Below are 19,690 nucleotides of genomic sequence, written 5' to 3'. Positions count from 1 at the left end.
TAAGTTTTTACATGTATTTTGAACAATAACACACTCGAACAACTAACAAAACACTTCTATTTATATATCTCATTAACCTCTATTGTTAATAATGAAAAATGTTGTTTTGATGTAAAAAACATATTTTTAACTAACCCAGACAACGCAATTCGTCATTTTTAAAAATGACGGATTTTGCTGTCTGGGAAGGCACTCAAAGGTAAACACTGGATAAAATGCAAGAATGCATAAGAAACGATATTGTAGAATAAAATACAAAATTCTCTAAATACACAGAAGAATCGGACATACTCTGTTATCATTTTTAATGTAAAAATTCCTTTTGTGGTCCATTTGTTTTGAACAATTCCAAACTGTGCTGTTGAAATTTCCGATTTTAGTTTTGGTCTCAAATCTTATCATCATGATTCGGAGTAAGATCTTTGTTAAATGATTCACAAGGCTAATTGTTCTGTGGAGTGAGCATTCTGTTGCTCCGGTTTTCTTTGGTAAAGTTATGAATATGGAACGTACCATATCACTAGAGATGTTTCCGGTGTCATAAATATGATTTAAGATCTCAGTGGTTAGGTGTAAACCCCACTCATCTAAAGCTTCGATTATTTCAAATATAAAAGAAAATATATTGTGGAATAAAATACAAATTCTCTAAATAAACAGAAGGCGTCATTGGATTTACAGAAGGATTTTGTTGGATTACAGAAGGATTATCGTTTAATTTTCAAAAAATTGCCGAATAGGGAACTAACTGATAAAGACTGTAGCCAAATAGGGAACTAGCCCAATCGGACTAGCCAAATCGGACTAGCCGAATCGGGCTGTAGCCGAAAAGGGAAATAGCCGAATTGGACTAGCCCAATCGGACTAGCCGAATAGTAGCAGACCCTCAATCACGCGCAACTTAGTTCAAGTCTTACGTCACAATGTCTGGCTTTGATTTCCGAGTAATTTTGATGGCAAGGTTGGTTACAAAATGTCAAAATTAGATCATACCATGGGTTTTTTGGGGAATGGGGTTTTTTTTGGGTTGGGGGATGAGGTTTTTTGGGAGACGGGGGTTTTTGGGGGGTGGGGTTTTTTGGGGGTTGAGGGATGGGTTTTTTTGGGGGTTGGGTGTTGGGAATGGGTTTTTTTGGGGGTTGGGGATGGGGTTTTTTGGGAGTTGGGGGATGGGGTTTTTTGGGGGGTTGGGTTTTTTGGTGGATGAGGTTTGGGGTTTTTTGGGGGTTGGGGATGGGGTTTTTTGGGGGTTGGGGGATGGGGTTTTTTGGGGGTTCGGGATGGGTTTTTTTGGGGGTTGGGAGATGGGGTTTTTTGGGGGTTTGGGTTTTTGGGTTTTTTTGGGGAGGTTGGTTTTTTTGGGGGGTTTGGGGTTTTCTGGGGTTTTAGGTTAGGGTTAGGGGTTTTAATTAGGTACGGTACCCGATAATTTTCAAAAAAAAATTCAAAAAAATCACCGAATAGGGCTCTCACCGAATCGGACTCACCGAATCAGACTCACCGAATAGTAGCAGACCCAAGTAGCCTATGTAGCCTAACTCAAGTCTAAGTGCCTTTTATGGCTGACCACAAAATAAATTTGTGGTTTTAAGCCAAGTTGACTAATTAAGCAAAGCCCTCAGTTGACAGGCCCACCCGCTTGTTAAGCCCAATTTGGTTCGGTAAGCATGTGCAATTTCTATCTGAGTGGTGAAGATCTGATTGACACCAACCATTTTGTTGTTTTTCCACCTATTGACATTAATTTTATTCATTGACATTCACCTATTGTTACCTCCACCACTTAGATATAATCAGTTTGACAATTCAGTGCTCAGTTGTTTCAAAATTTAATATTGAAAATCTAGTAGGCTAATGTTACATATTACCTCGGGACAGTATAATATATATAAGACTATTGTACTTGCAATCATCTGTCTCACTTTTTATAAAAACTATACATAATACGGTACTGTATTACTTTCTGTTGCATAAAAGTAGAGCCAATGGTGGTTCATTGTGTCACTACCATCAATATGCAATCATTGGCAGAAACAACAGGAAATGCAAAGAAGAAAGCAGATGAGCTTTCATCAATGTTTGCTGCATTGTCTTCATGTACTGAGCAAACCTCTGGAAAAAAGAAAAAGCCTAAGTCTGTTCCTGAGTTGACAGAAGCCACACATCCATTAACAGGTGTGATTGTTGGTGGCAGTGCTCATTTTCTACAAGATATTGCAACAGTCGTGTCTGTACTATTTGGTATAATGCAGTAAGCTATACCATTGTTATTATTTTTGAAGAGGTATGTAAACAGTCAATATTCTTTAATGCTTTTTTATATCAGTTATTACTGTATTTGTTTCTCTCCTTTGTTAGCACGTGTTTTATTTCGTTTTTTCACTGTATTTATTATGTAATTTATCATGTAAGGTGAAAAAGCACTACTGTGCTTGCAACACCAGGAGCACAACTAGGGGGGATGTCTAGTCGGCATGACAACCCCCTTTAAGATTTTCAACTTCAAGAAGAGGGACGACTAACTAGACTGAGACTTATGTACTACTTAACGTGTGTCAGTTCAAACTACGTTCTATGCATACCAAACTTATTTCATGCTCAAGTCGCATAAACCGCAATACAAAATATCAACAGACCGTCATTTATTCACGCAATATGATGTCATAAAAACAAAATGGCTGACTTTCCAGGGTAGTAAAACTTGAAGTGCGGGAAACCGGCTCAGTTTTTCGCTTACAATGGCATGAAAAACAAGCTAATACAAAGTCATCATTTTAACAAGTTCTCAAGTTCAATCATTTTCTTGCCTTTGTTCTCTAAAAACAACACACGTGCGCATACACACGTAAGGGACCTCTGTTAATCACATGCAGAAACGGATTGGCATGCACGACGCACGTGACTTGCAGGCGTTTTGTGGACGGCGGAGCATTTAACCCTTAGGCGGTTGGGCTCCTGGAGTCTTGCTCAGTTTGGGGGGGGGGGCTGTCGATTCTTCTTATGCTTTGGGAGTGATATCTCTGTTATTTTTTAAGGCACGGTTTCAAAATTTGGGATTCACTTTGTAAAACTATTCACGCAGAGCATATCCGAAAATTAAAACTATGTAAATTTTAGAACTGCTTATATACGTTGAAATGTTGATGTGACTTATGACGTTTGAATTATTTGGTATTTTTTGATAGAGTACCGTATTTTACGGACCATAAGGCGCACCCGACTATAAGGCGCACTGTCAATAAATTGCTTTGATCAGTTTTTTGTTCATACATAAGGCGCACCGGACCATAAGGCGCACCGGACTATATATAATAGAAGTATCGGTATTGGTTTACAGCACTACCGCACTTGATCCATACATTAGGCGCACCGGACCATAAGGCGCACGATCAATTTATGAGGAAAAAAAAGGATTTAAAGTGCGCCTTATGGTCCGTAAAATACGGTAATGAAAAACATGCATTGCAATGTTGTGATTAAATTTTTTTTACATAATCTCAATTTAAATCATTTGATTAACGAGACATGGGCCAAATTAATTGCTTTCATCCAGCTGGTGGGAAAATTTTGAACAATAGAATATGAAATATTTCAGAGGATGTGCTGAGAAATGCCTTATATCTCTCAATTTATAACCTTTATTTGCTCAAAATTTCAGCTCAATAGAGGTGAATAAAAGTTAGGAAAAGTCAAGAATCTCATAGTCGCAGCCTCAGTGGTTTTAGAGATACAACTGTTGATACAAAAAAGTTGAATTGACAGCCCCCCCCAACCTTCAAAGGGTTAAAAAATATATATATGTAATTTGTTTCCTTTCTCCGTCTTATTTCCGAATCCAGTTAGGCTACCCAATAAAAAGTCCACAGACATATACAACCAAGCAACCACACGGCATTTAACATAATCCATTAAAATTGAACATAAACTATAAGCTACAAACATTTGCGGCCATACACACGTTAGCCCTTATCAAGTAACAAAAAACTAACTGCTTATCATATCTACAATGAAAATGAATAACTGATCTAAACACTGAATTGAAAAACGAAATGCATAAAATGAAACGGCAGAGCAAAGGAGAAAGGCACATCACATGGCGTTTAAATTGCGCGAGGCAAAGACGCATCATATGACGCATCAAGAAAAGACGTTGAGTAAGTAAGAATGATTTCTTCATGCGTCATATGATGCGTCTTTGCCTCGCGTAATTTTAAACTTCATGTGAAGAGAACATAGACGACTAGTTTTCTATGGCCCATCCCACTTTCGAACACTTGAAGAAAACTTTGACTATTTTCTTCTCAGCTTCTTGTTTTGTTTGAAAGCGCGAAAAGATAGCACACGTCTTTGTCACAACACTGTCACATAAACAGCAATTTGCAGGCATTACCTCAACCATAAATAAATTAAGGGTAAATGTTTGTGAGATACTACTGTTGCACTGCAAATGGCTATAGCCAGATTAGGACAAATAAAAAATTATCAAAATTGTAGCCCTACAAGAGGTTAAAAAAACTGCAATTTCAATTGAATTGAGATGTTGTTTGATAAAAATAAACTCAACCTATTTGATCTAAACCTGATAGTAATAATAAGGCTACGTTTACATGATAGGCGAAATGAAAATGACCAAAATGAAATCTCAAAGCGGCATGAAAAAAGTTTTGTTCACATGCCATCTCATTGCGGCGACTTTTGGTTTCGGGCGAAAGAAATACAGCCTCTACGCATGAGTGATTTTCGCGCCTGCAACTAGGCTACTGGGTACGCTGAAAATAAAGCTGGTTCTTCTACCAAAAAAAACAACAACATAGATTCTACAATAAAACGTGCAATTCCAAAGGGAAAGGGTACATTAACCACTACTGAAATATCACAAGTATTTTCAAAATTCTTTTGGGTCAATAGACTGACATCACAAGTTCAGAGCCAATAATTTACTTGTGTTCTTCAAGAATTGACTACGGTAGCTTAATTTATTGACTAATTATTTGCTCTTTACTAGTGCACCAGTCCAGTGCATGTCTCAAATGATTACAGATGACATTGACAATAAGTCTTTGTGCTCAGTTTAAAAAACAGCCAACATTCTAGACTAGTCCTAGTTGAAAATGTAGGCTATATCATGCAGATGGCTGGTTCCAAAGCGCAACCAACATTCTAAACCAATGGAAAAATTATATTATTATGACTTCAAAAACAAAACTATTTTATTTATGTTATATTAAAGTTCTTTTTACGTGTTTCACTACAGATTGTTACACTACCAGTTAACTGACTATAATCAAACTACTAGGGCTAATTTCATTGCTAGGATCTCATTGTGGCATGTTTACACAGCCGCAACCACTTGATATCGGTTTCATTTCTGTCAAAACTACCGATGTGAAATCCAGACCGCCATGAATCTCACTTCGGTCGCCGCGTGTAAACAGATTACGCTTCCACCAAACGAACCGTAATGGAAATCTTTCATTTCGGGCGCAATGAAACGTCATGTAAACGTAGCCTAAGTTGACTTTTTCATTTTCGTCTTCATCTCCGACACCCGCCTCATCGGCCTGACACTACAAAGAAAGTCATGGGTGCGCCACAACTGTCTTCGTATGGACATCAACCTTTTCTGCTCAATCATGCACCAATGGGAAATGGCCTCTTCCTCCTGTGAATGTGGTGCTGATGAACAGACCATAGACTACATCATCAACGATTGTACCATTCAAACCACCTAACGGAGGGGAAGGTCTGCGTGTCTTAAATGATGAAACCAAAGACTGGCTGTTCTCTAGCAGCCCTTCAATGTAGTTCGGGAACATTGTGAATCAGGTGGTAAAAGGATAGATAGACCAAGAATAAGATATTAGTTATTAAAGCAAGAGGGTCTTTTCATTATAATTTTAACATAATTCTTGATATTTCCACAGGATTTTCCCATAGTTAAAATTTTTTGGTATGTTGATAATAATCAGTATAAAAAATAATGAACAACAACAAAAATAAATTTAAAATTTGTTAAACAGTGTTCGAGATACAGCCATTTGAAATATTCACCACTAGGTGTCGATTTTGTGCCGGAGCAAGGTTGTTAAGCAGACCTTTTTGCTAATATATGATATACTGGTAGTGGTCACATTATTAAGTATAAATATATGTATTGTATCCCCTATTTTGGAGATCAAGGAATTCAAATCTGAAGTTTGAAATGCATTTAAATCAACCCGAATGAGTCAAAATGGCATTTCAAAATCAATTTCCATGCTTTGTAAAATTATGATCTATGATTCCCATTCTACTATATAATGTATAATTTACAATTTAGTATTGACTATAAAAAAGTGTGCAAGTCTTATAAATAATGTTGTAAAGTTTATGAAAATAAAGCAGAAGGTTATTTTAGGTTCCTTTTTAGTATTTTTTACCAAGATGAAAATACTTTTAGTATTAACAAATTGACATTACATGACTTACATGTGTGATGCACTTGATTTCTTATCCACCCTTAGATCATCACTGTACAATAAACTGTCATCATATGCTGTGTTATTGAATCATCTGGCAGGCTCCACGAGACCTGACATTTTGCTAACAGCAGGCCCAAACTTAGTACGTTGAAAACTTTGTACTTTTCAACAGAGTACTGTGCATCTGTTTGATGGCAGTGCCCTTTGCCACAACATCGACAGCCTTCTACAGCAACCTCTACACGGTGGCAGAATGCCTGTGTCCGACACCATTTGACATTCAGATAATATTCCCATTCTTACTGACATCCAACTTTCTGAGTTTTGTCGTGAAAAAGTCGTTTAACAATTGAAAGCTGACATGGTAACTTCACGTCTTTCGCTCCTTTTCTCTCTCATTTCAGTAAATGTTGCGCTCAGCAGGCCATAGCCCTAAGAAAAGCCGTCACAGGCATTTCTCTTTAGAGTAGCGTACTGTACATATTCATGAGAGAAGTTTTCAAAGCCACACACAAATCATTTCTCATTGGGCTTACTAATCACTCCTGAAAACCATCATCTCATCCGAAACTTCATGACAACTGTCTACTTTCATTTCACTGCGCTGAAGAGATCTTTTAGATCGAAACATTGGCCACTGTCCACAGTTAACAACGTCTTTTTAAATATTATCTTTAAAGAAATAAAAGGGTCAAAAGTTATGTAATTTTTAGTTTGTGTTGAGCTACATGTACTTGAGAGATTACTGATATTTTTTTATTCACTTCCGGTCTTTTAACTTGGCAAGTTAATTCAAGAAACACTTATATATTTAGTCAGTAGTTTGTACATTTATAAGAAATCAAGCCAGACATGTGTTTTTTAAAGTAACACCAATAAGATACTGTAAGCAATAAGCATAGCCTATGATGACTCGTTGGGTATACATAAGGAAGGCTTACTTTTGACAGATTTTTCATTACAGGTCCAATGGAATTGACAAACACAGATGATTCTAAATCTGCTCAAATATATACTTTTAAAACCCCCAAATCGAAAAAACACATGGCAAAATATGGTAGATATTGTGACAATGGTTTAGTTTATTTTTATATTGTATTATTTCTCGCACTATTCTAGCCGCACAACTACAATAAAATCATTTGTAATTTATTCTATGAAACCGTATTTGAATAATGATACCAGGTCAATTCAAGTTGCTATATTTTATAAGTTTTCAGGTTTTTTAACATCAAACTAACATTCGTTAAAAGCCTCTTGCAGATGTATTACAGTATTCTTGTTTGACTGTGGCCTACTTGCTATCGTGGTTTTAATTCTGCTATTTCATGTTTGTTTTAGCCGCAGAATCTGTGATGAAATTTCGCAAAAAGAACAGTGGTTCAGGGCAAGACAACCAGGTAAGTATCTGTGGTTATCATTTGGGCAACGTTAAGAATAATTTATATGAGAATAAATTTTTACTCCATATCTTAAAAGCGTTTTAATTTCATGTCATGATAAAAACATGTCCTGGGCATAATTTTGTTTTGAATTGAGGAAAGTGGAGCTACTTCTTAATTTTTACAGTATATGCTCTCAGGCCATCTTTGGACAAGGTGTGTACTGTGTAGCACCTGATAGCCTCTCTATCTGGGTAAAGGTCTGACACTGTAGCAGAGTGTCAGTATTCAGACTACCGGATGATTGTGAGTTGGTAAGAAACTCAACGTCAATCGTGCTTGGAAATGATGGCAAGTGAATAATCCATTAGGATCAACGATTGGCATGATTAACTAAACATGGTTCTGCTAAGTGCGTAGTTGTGGCGAGCTGACATACTTTATTAGCTTCTTTGTATTGTTATGAGTAAATCAATTATATATGTCATATTAAAGTGAAAGTTGGACTTGTCGCAAAGAAATTCCCAAGAAAAGTAATGGTTTTTAACAGAAGAATACTAAAATTATCATGTTTCAAACATAGCTATTAGAAAAAGATTTGGAGTACTAGACAGATTGACTAACGATTTACTGAAAGAAAAGATGAAATTTGCGAAAAGATCGGCAGGCCAGCTACATCAATAATTAGTTGTTCAAGGTGTGGTAAAAGGAAAGAGGTGCAGTGGGAGAAGGAGACGAATGTGGGGGGATGATGTACTGTAAAACAGTGGGCTGACTCTTCAAGCATGCAGCATGCAAGCATGATACCAAAGGAACAGCTGAAGAACATGACGTGTGGAAGCAAGTGGCAGTCAACCTTCGGCTTGGAGCCGGCATATGATGATAGCGCCTGGTAATACAACTGCTACATACTATGCAATTTTCTTTTTGATGGTTTTCTGTTGTATTGCAGGTTGAAAAAAAGACAAAAGGTTCAGACGATCAGATGACGGACAATCGTATTCCCAAAGGTACCATTTACATATTTTGTTTTCGCTACTAACTTCCTCAGTCCTCACCCCCATCCTATTTTGCTTTTTAAATAGCAACTGGTTGAAATTTTGTAATTGAGTTTGTAGCTTGCACTCAGGGAATTCATTTTTTATTTTGAGTATGAGTCATTTGGTAAAAAAATGCTTTGTATGTCACTAGTGAGGACCAAGCCAAAGCATTTTGGTTTTCGATGTAGCAGCACAATGTATGTGACATTCGTGACAAGCAATAAGTATTTTTGTCAAAAGCATCTTTTACTTTTTAGAAATTCTTTTTGAAATGCTCCAGTCGTATATGTGTGTCAATGATAAATTGAAGTAAAGCACAGAACTCAATATAAATGCTTATGGATATATATATCGCCTCGAGCGTGATGCATTGATGCTATGAATATATATATCGCCTCGAGCATGATGCATTGCCAGTTGCCACCTTGTTAAATCAAGTAAGGATATATTTGTGATTTAAAACAATGAAAACTATTAATAATACTACAAAAAGTGCTCAATGCTAAGCAAAAAAGCAAAGCAGAGCGAATTAAATCAAATTTAGTTATTACTATCTGAATCCTTAACAGCCTGTTTCACCTATACGGATACCAGACCTACGGATACCAGACCTACGGACACCAGACCGGCGCGCAGAGTACTGCGCGCCGGTCTGGTGTCGTAGTTCTCACACCCACCAGATTGATACCGCCATCAACGACGCACTGCGTACTGTGACTGGATGCCTGCGTCCCACTCCAACGGACTGCCTACCCATCCTAGCAGGCATCCAACCCGCTGAGCTACGCCGTAAAGGAGCCACAATTTCTCTCGCTCGCCACGCTTTGGACCCCGACCATCTCCTCCATGCAACACTCAAGAGACCACCACCTATAAAGCAGCGGTTGAAATCAAGACGCCCCTTTGTGCCTGCCGCACAACAACTCCTTAAGAACGCAGAAGAACTTGGTTTAAGTGCGGCACACTGGACGAACCACATGTGGAACACGGAGTGGCAAAATCACACCTCCACGCTCCGTGACTTCACACCCGACGCCGATCCTCGCCCACCAGGGATGTCCCTCGCAAGGCTTGCGTGGGTCAGGCTTAACCGCCTGCGAACTGGCGTCGGCCGCTTTCGTTCGGACATGCACAAGTGGGGCCTGGCTCCTTCATCAGAATGCGAGTGTGGTGCCACGGAACAGACCGCAGACCATGTCATCCACCACTGCCTAACCCACCGGCCTCCACACGGTGCGCATGGTCTGAGAATCCTGGACGACGAGACTGCTGAGTGGCTGAAGATTTCCTGCCCTCCAATCTAGCCTGGAAAGATCGCTCATACGCCATCATCACCTATACGGATCGTCACTCATCAGAAGTTCTTATTCAAATAGAATTAAATTCAAACTTGTCTCAATGTACGAATTGGTGTTAACTTTAGCGCCTTGTGGAACAAAAATGAGGGGAGACCTCCAAGTTTTGGAGACAGCGGCGCACACCATGACAGAAGACGGTTTCTGGCCCATAAAAACTTTTTTCATGGAGTCAGGAATGTCTGCAGAAGACTTAGCAAGGATACGATCATTTTGTCGGTTACAGACTGCTTCGACATTGAACTATTTTTCATCACAGAAAATGATCTCTTCTGTGTCCGTACCTGACTTCATTTTGTTCAGATGAATTTTAGCTTGATCGAGTCTCTTTTCTTTTTGGAGGTCTGTGAGGTGTTGGCAAGTTTGTGTTTTGATGGGGGACAACTTCAAATCGGTTTTAACGATCTTCCTGATCGTCTTTTCATTCACATCCATTTCACTTTCATCGGCCACCCCCACTAGTGGGGAACAAACCGACGATGGACTATGATGATGATGATTTTCCTCATGGACCTCTTGGGATTGCTGCGAATTCTGGCTCAAGCGGCATTAATGACCTTTGGGGTACGAGAAGTTTGTGGTCTCCCACTTCGAGGGCGATCTTCGGCACTGTTCAGCTCTTTAAGCCTGCTAACAGTGTGATGAACTGTTGATTTCGGTGCTTCAAGAAGCTTTATTATCTCTGAATTGGTCTTGCCTGCTCGATGAAGCTCAATTATAGCTGCACGTTTATCACTCATACTTGAAAGTAAAGCTAAATTATGATAAACTGATGACACATTCTGAAAAGTAAGGTTTATGCACTATCAAACACTTACTAAATCTATTTCAGGACATAGTAAATTAAAATTTAATTTTAGTCCAAGGACTTTGTCAGCACCCGATATACTACACTAAATTAGCAAAGTCAAGTTCATTAAATTTGCATTAATAAAGTTTGACTTTACCAATTTATTGGGGTAGCCTACTCTCTACTTTTTTTATCGATAAGCTAACCTGTATCAGTCGACTAAACTGTAATTCGTATCGCCCAAACAAAAATATTCTTCACAAATAATTGTTCTCTTCTAAAGTCATGTAATTCCTAAAAATCTTTGTGGCATATATCATGCAACAAAGGGCTCTACCGGGTAGAACATTTACTTGTCATAATAGTGTGCATGTATTAAAAGATTAAAGAAATAGAAGAAATTAAGACAAGCAACAAAGAAGGTTGGTTATTAACATGATCACAAATGGGACCATTTCCTAGGATTTTATCTGAGAAGTCCCTTATCCTCATCATTGACAGTAGCACTTTGAAGTTGCGTGGTTCATTAGTACCACTTGCTGAGCCTGTGGCCACACTTCTGACTTACAGTACTTATAGTCAGTTGGGGCAAAAAAACATAGGGGTACTTGGGGTAAAAAAGGACAACCCCCCAACTCCCCCAAAGAAAGTTTTTTTAAAAGCTTTGCATGATTAGAAACATCATTTATTGACGTAGTTTTTTAATATACAATTTAGGTCTAGAGGTAAGTAATCTTCACGTACTATGCAAATCACTAAATTGACCTAAAAACTGTCCAAAAAAATTTTTTTTGCACTTTACTAAACTTCTTGTGGATCGAAAACAATTGTTGACAATCACAATTTTTTATGTGTATTTACATGATATTTTAATGTGATTGTACTCCAGTACTTCAGTTTTGATTGCTGTTAACCTTTCATTCTATTCTGTGTTGTCTTTTTTTACCATAAAACTACACAATATGTTGGGGCAAAAAAAACAGTTGTTTTTATTTTCCCTGTGCTTGTTTTTTTTACCCCATCTTTAATAACTTTCATTTTAGAACGATTTTGGTTGCTATATATATAAGGAATTAAAACTAACATTTTAATGTTTTACTTGCATTGTTTTAGTTTCCTGATCTCTAGTAAATACATTAATCCTAATGTGTTGATGATTCATGACAGGGCACGTGAAGTCAAGCGTGAAGTTTCACGCTCCTATCAGTTTGTGTTGTTCTTTATAGTTAATTGATTTATAATTATATACCATTCCACTTGTTGAACTCCTGCCAAGTAGCCATTCAAAAGCTTAATCTTCTTGTAAGCATTAACCAGTTTCAGATGTCTCAGTTCAGTGTTAGTTTAACCAGTCCTGGTAGCATTATGTGTCGTATATAGTAGGGTGTTGCAGGCAGGTCTGCTACTATTTGGTGAGTCCGATTCGGTGAGAGCCTTTTCGGTGAGAGCCTTTTCGGTGAGAGCCTTTTTCGGTGAGAGCCCTATTCGGTGATTTTCTTGAATTTTTTTTTCAAGATTATTGGGTACCGTAGCCTAATTATCATTGCCACTTTTACATCGTTTTAACGTCGCTAAACGTTGAAATAAGACCCTAATCCTTAACCCCTAATCCTAAACCCCTAACCCTAAACCCCTAACCCTAAACCCCTAACCCTAAACCCCTAACCTCTAACTCGTAACCCCTAACTCTATAACGGCAATGACAATTAGGCTACGGTACCCAATAATTTAAAGAAAAATCACCGAATAGGGCTCTCACCGAAAAAGACTCTCACCGAATAGGTAACTCACCAAATCGGACTCACCGAAACCGGCCATTCCGGTTGCAGGCGCCCCATCAAATTTAAATCTTGGTTTCACCATGCTTACCTTTTTTGTGGTACTGTGTTTAGATCAGTAGACCACAAATATGAATTTTCATCGACGTTTACCTGCACCGCCGATGCCATTTTAAGGCCCACTTTTTGAAATTGTTCATGTTTTTTTGCCACTAGAGGAAAGTGTATAAGTTTTTCAATATTGGGAGTATATTTAAAAGATGCCTTATTATGTTCTGAATAGTTAAAAAAAAATTGGAGAAATGGGATAAGTCTATCCAAAAATATTCATGTTTTGTCACTAATTTTTTTGCACAATACTGCCCCTAGTGGTGAAAAGAAAAATTAAAATATCTTAAAAACTACTCATCATAATTATTGTTATGGAATTTGCATACACCCCCCTATTTTCATGGGTAAGGAATTTGATTTTAGCAATATTTTTGCAAAATATTACCACTAGAGGGCGGTAATTCTAATTTTGAACTATTTTCCTGTAAAAAGGCAATATTGTTGCATTTTTTGAGCTGTGCTATCTGAAGAATACAATTTCATAACTTCTGCACAACAAAATTTATTCAATTGTGAAGAAACTGCATGCATGCACTATATCAATAAATCCAAACAGGCAATCTGAGTCTTAGATAACACAATTTCCGCAAAGGCAGTTGTGCATATTCATTGTGTTGATAAACGACATTTTCTAAGATTTGGTATCTTCCTTCGATTCTCTTCCACCACTTGAATATAGTTTTGTAGATTTTTTTCCTGTTTTGCTAGATGAAGAAAGTCAGATACCAGTTTTACCCCTCTCTCTGTTGAATCATTGCAGAATCTGAGTGCATTTGTGATACCATTAGCCGAAGCATAGCCATCATCTATTTCCCATTCTTTCGGGTGTTTGGCAAGAAAAGTTGTTTAAATGTGCAAAAGTTCAAAACACATTTTGCTGCTGGCATTTGCATAGGAGCACAATGACAATAAGTTATCATTAGCAATGTCTGGCAGCTCTGGCTTTCCGTATTTAAATATACCCCCAATATTGAAAAACATACACTGCCCTCTAGTGGCAAAAAACATGAAAAAGTTTAAAAAGTGGGCCTCAAAATGGCCTTGGCGGTAGAGGTAAACGTCGATGAAAATTTATGAAACTTCATATTTGTGGTCTACTGATCTAAACACAGTACGGTACCACAAAAAAGGTAAGCAAAATAAGAGAAGGTTGGGGCGCCTGCAACACCCCAGTATATAGACAAATAGGAAATTTTGTTGAAGCGAATAAAATGCTTTAACTTGACTTGCCCTTCAATCATCATCATCAATATAATTAGCTTTGAGGTCGTCTCATTGAGCACTGTAGCGTCGTTTCAGGATAATTTCTGATTAGATATTGATCCTAAAGTATTTGCATGACGTGCCAAAAGATGAATTGATTTCGATAGAAAGTGTAACTACAGTATTAAAATCAAGAGGGCGACATACAAATGACAAGAAAAAAAAAAAGAGTAGATAGTAGATACAAAGGATGGTAGAAGAGTCTGACATTGAATCTGAAGAAATGAATGACGAAACAAGAGAAGACATACCGGTAGTTGTTGGAATGGAAGATGTAGAGGAAGAGAGAAAAGTGGTAACTGAAGAAAGGGTAAATGAACAGAGGAAACAAAAGAGAACAATTAAATTGGAAATAAACAAAAAGCAAGTTGGACAGTACTTTGCAGTGTTTTAGGAGAAGCCAAGAACATATGATTGAGAAAAACTTCTGAAGGTCTTCAGAGACGAGGTTGATGGAAAAATTGAGCAAGCTGAATTTCTGTTTTTGCACAAGAAATCAACTTCAGAAGATGCAGTGCATTGGGACTGGCCAACAAAGGAGGACAGATATCCTCAAAGTTGAAAATTGTTTTTGTGGCCTTTCATGACGTTCAACTGCAGTGTTAACTGCTGCCGGACGTGCAAAATCATATTTTGGTTTTGCCAAAAAAGAGGAAGTAAAAGAAAAACTTGTGTTCCTAAGTAAATATGGACTTCATAATGCATAAACTTCTTTGTTTAAACAAGATGTTACAATTTCATCCTCATCTGTATATATAGCCTACCTATTTCTTTTGCTTTGTGTTGCTTTTAACAAACAAGATTTGACTGTGAAAATTGATTGTTTTTTTTTACCCCGTGCATGGTTTTTATTGCGGCAAACACTGGGGAAAAAAACAAAACAAAATATTTGATAAAAATAAAAAGAATAAACATAATGCTTCAATTTTTTTGGATACATCAACGGAGTATCAATATTGATCAATAGAGGGTAAAATTGGACTTTTTGGCCCATTTTTTAGCGAGAAAATCAAAAGTTTGTCAATTTTGCATTTTTTTGCCCCACTTGACTATACTCAAGACTGCTTTAAACCAACTTATAGTAGTTACTTAGCAGCTATTATTTTACAGCTTGTTTTACAGATTTTTGTTATGATAAACGAAAACAGTTATTACTTGAAAAAGTGTATGAAGCCATTGGAAACAGTATAAAAAACGAAAAAAAACGTAAAAAGAAATGATTAAAAAACGTTTTTAACTATCTCTAAGTTTGACCAAACAGAGCATTGAACCCATGTACAGTGTACACCGATTCAAAGGCAGATTTACTTTCAAAACGTTGCCTTGTAAGCGAATAATCCAAGTCTGAGTAACGTTAAGATAGGAACATAGTAACCAATCATACTTTTATGTATTAGACGTTTAGTGTCTACTGTCTTCCATGAGTTTTCGATTTGAAAAAATATCCCATTCCACTGTTATCTTTTGCAGAAAAGCATTATTCAACCAGATATAGCTTTCGTACAAGGACCGGAAACAACTTTGATCTGGATGATGAATCTGGTTCTGATTTGTTTGATTCAGAAGAGGAAGATATAACAAGTTTGTAAGTTGCACTATTTTTTTCTGGTGTTTTTTTCAAGATTATATATTTTAATGAGTTGTTTGTATGTTTTCTTAACAAGAAGCTAACGACAAAATTAGCAACTTAAACCATGCAACGCGAATTAAAAACTTGCAACAAGCATTGTCAGGGATGGGGGGGAGCAATCTGGCTGATGTGTGTCAGCGCTTGTAGACAAGAGTGGCCAAACTGCGGCTCTGAGCTTCAATTGCTGCTCTTTAATAAATTAGCTGATGATGATGAGGAATTACATTTAAAATATGAAGACGTTATAAAAACTGTTCTTCTTGAAATTATAAATGTCCTACCAAAAATGTCAAAGGCACATCGACAATTTCAAAATCCATTGAAAATTTGAATATGGAAGATAAACCTAATGATGATGTCTCATTTTACTGCAATGTAAGGTGGTTGTCCAAAAGCAACGTTTTGAGCAGATTTGTTGGAGTCAATAAGTGTTTTTCTTTATAAAAGAAGCTTTATCCTCAACTAGAAGATGAGAAGTGTTTGATCGCAGATCTCATGTCGGTTACTGGTCAATGCTTCATTTACTAAGTTTGAACTTGGCACACCAATGTATCAGCTTGTTTTAGACCTTTCTCAAAATATTTCAGTTCAGTTTCATTCTACCACTTCACTAATCCGAAAAAGATAAATATCGAAATAAAGACGAGAAAGTGGAAGAATGTAAAGACAAACTTTAAGAACTGTTTTACGATTTTCAAGCTAGGTTTAAAGAGAATTAAGGGGTGCACCAGCAAACATCTATACAAACTGATATGCATAAGTCAACAAGGGATCAAAAAAATATCAGTAACTTCTCACGTACCTGTAGCTCCACACACAAAGTGAAAATTACATGACTTATTGATTTTTTTCAATTTTTGAAAAGATAATGTCTAAAAAGATATTTTTAACTGCGGACAGAGCCAATATTTCGATCTTAAGGATCTCTTCAGCCCAATGAATTGAAAGTAGAGAGGTGTTTTGAAGTTTGGGATGAGATGATGGTTTTCAAAAGTGATGGTTAATAAGCCAATGAGAATTGATTTAAGTTTTGATTTCGGACTTCAGCGAGATGTAACTTTCCCGCCAATTAAAAAGTGTGATTTTTTTGAGTAAAGTTGTGCTTAAGAAATGAATGGAATTTGTTAAAAATAAAAACTTGTGAAAAAGACAGAAATTTGTCGCTAAGCTAGGACATAACAATCATCTGAGATGGATCAAAAATGCGAAAAAATTGGATAGTAGCTGCACATAGGTGTCGAAATAGGGTGGGCCGGGTGGCAACTGCCACACGCTGGCAATTCCTGGTGAGAGAAAGCTACGTTTGATCTTTTCTCCGAATGATTTCACTTTCGTTACGTCACAATCAAACTTCAGTTCCGGGTCAACGTAAGGGAATATGAATATGACATCATAATGAACATGACAATAAAATAACCGATACAAACTAAAGACGTACTGAAACAATCGCTTTTTACAAATCTTTGCTTTTTACCAGTGTTGTACGTTGATGGCGTCAACTTTTTGTTGATGCTGAGGCTAGCGCCGTTGGTTTATTTTTTAGTTGACGGAAGTGATAGCACCGTCAAATATTTTGCCGATTTTAAGCGTCACGCGCTATGCGTCATTTTTGTTTTCATGGAAAATCTCGTTTCACAATGTATTTTGCCAGCGCGACTCATCCCAATTACCCGCTTTCGCGTTGGTTGGAATGGTTACCTGGAATAGGCTACAAGCGGAAGAAGTTTGCCAAATGTTGATCACTCTTATCGTGAGCAGTAGGCTATCGAGAATGAGGGATCAGTGAGAAAAAGCGAAAAATCAATGAATGTCATCGCAGAGGTTGAAGATACTTTATTTGTTTTATGCCCCTGAAAAGAGCGATGCTGGTGCAGTGGACCTCGTTAAAAAATGTATATATGCTAAGCCATCACAGCACGCTTGGAACAGTGATAGGCTACCTTTCCGAGTGAACGTTTTTAAGACTTGTTTTTGAAATACAACACCATCCAGCGCTGCTGTGGATCGCATGTTTTCACTTGGAAAGGACATTATGCGTCCCAAACGCAGCAGATTGTCAGACAAACGTTTTGAAATGCTTGTGTTTCTACAAGGAAATAACTAATAAGCTAAGCAGCTAATTACAATACAGTATCAAAACATAATACCTGCTCTTTATTTATAGCTATTGTTAGCCTAAACTTGGTTGAAATGCTTCCGTTTTGTGAGACCCTGGCTAAAATAGCGCTAGAAATTAACGCTGACGCCATCAATTTCTGAGAGCTGACGCAGCACTTTACGCAGCACGTAAAGTTTTTAGGCAATTCAGGCTGACGTCGTCAATTTATTTCATTGACGCGTACAACACTGCTTTTTACAAATCAAAATGCGGCAAATCCGAAGGCGCCATTTTAAAGATAACAGGTCACAAGACGCGCTTTTTAGGTCGTAAAGGAAAACAGAAAAGAAGTTTGTTTAGTTTAGCAGCGCTAATAAGATCACAAGGAGCAGGAAAGCAAACATCAAACCTATTATAGCTTAATTGCTGCAGCGACGCTACACGCAGTCTTTGTGAGAAAGACTAACCATTGCGAATTTGCGAACATACACATTCAATAAAATCTGTTTGAAAACTCTCGCCCACCCAGAATTCCCCTTTTCTAAGAAAAAATCGACGCCTATGGCTGCACAAATATGTATTAAAATTCAAAGAAAATGATGAGGTGTACCAGCAAACATCTACAGGATTGGCCCATGATACAAGAAAAATATACACAGAGTATACAAACTGATATGCATAAATCAACAAGGGATCAAAAAATATCAGTAACATCTCAAGTACATGTAGCTCCACACAAAGTGAAAATTACATGACTTTAGTAGTAACTTAGTTACTGAGTTCAACTTCAAGACAACTCTCTACTTTCATTTCACTGCGCTGAAGAGACCGATTGTTAAGATTGAAACGTCGGCCTCTGTTCGTAGTTAAAACTGTCGGTTTAGACCAGTGTTTCCCAAACTTTTTTTTAATAGCGCCCTCCTGGACAACAAACAGTGTATCAAACGCCCCCTTCGACAAAAAAAGTAAAATCAAAGTTATTTTCCATTTATCATAACTTAAAGTCCAACTCTAATGAGACAGATGAGGTTGGTGTAATGCCATCAGCCTCTTGAGATCGGGTTTCAGTTTGGATAGGAACAATCTTAAGTCTCCCCGTCTAACTATGTCAAGACAGTTGCTTTTGTTATCCAGAAGCGTTGTCACGGCACTGAAAGCACGCTCCACCAAGTATGAGCTGGGAAAGACAATGATAAAAACTTTGACCCGAGTCCACACGTGAGGGTATTTCTCTTTGATTTAGTTCTGTAGCCAGAACGATTGATACGAGATATTGAGCTTCTGTTTGAATGCAAAATCGCTTTGCAATGTTATCAGTTCCTCCTCAAGAACTCCATGTTCGGAAATATCACAGAATGGGTCGATTATCCAGTCATTGGTTTCTAACTATAGAACACATCCTGGAATCGAACTCCCATGCCTTTGTGTATTTCTTGAAGATGATTGCTGTACGTCTCTACATCAACATCAGACATGCCTCTGTCACTGGTATCAAGTTGATGCAAACTTGAGATTTGGAAAAATTCTCATCTAACTAAATTTTGCTGATACAACACAAACTTATTTCGCTACCCTGAAGGGATAATTTCAATTCATTAAATTTGGAAAATATGTCTGACAAGTAGGCGATATCATTTCTCACAACCAGGACGTCATTCCCAAGGCCAGGGTCACAACTATTTAGAAATTCCTCGATAGTTTCAAACAGGGAATAAAATCGTGCAAGGCAATTTCTCTTGGAAAGCCATTGTACTTTGGTGTGGAGTAGTAAGCGCTCAAAAG

General features: G+C 37.5%; 1 protein-coding gene across 2 annotated transcripts in view; it reads left to right on the top strand.

Moving 5' to 3' along the window:
• Positions 1-19,690, top strand: part of LOC145786724 (origin recognition complex subunit 2-like) — a 77,148-nt gene that overhangs the window by 11,871 nt on the left and 45,587 nt on the right. For both annotated transcript variants that reach the window (XM_082598460.1, XM_082598453.1), the window contains exons 2-6: positions 2,032-2,175; positions 7,426-7,518; positions 7,803-7,861; positions 8,796-8,853; positions 15,651-15,765. In XM_082598460.1, the coding sequence (XP_082454586.1) occupies positions 2,032-2,175; positions 7,426-7,518; positions 7,803-7,861; positions 8,796-8,853; positions 15,651-15,765 (469 nt within the window). The remainder of the gene's footprint in view (positions 1-2,031; positions 2,176-7,425; positions 7,519-7,802; positions 7,862-8,795; positions 8,854-15,650; positions 15,766-19,690) is intronic.

Source organism: Aplidium turbinatum, chromosome 2 (genome assembly GCF_918807975.1).
Source record: "Aplidium turbinatum chromosome 2, kaAplTurb1.1, whole genome shotgun sequence".
NCBI classification, from domain to species: domain Eukaryota; kingdom Metazoa; phylum Chordata; class Ascidiacea; order Aplousobranchia; family Polyclinidae; genus Aplidium; species Aplidium turbinatum.
The sequence above is the reverse complement of the archived record's forward strand: the minus strand, read 5'-3'. Positions and strand labels throughout refer to the sequence as shown.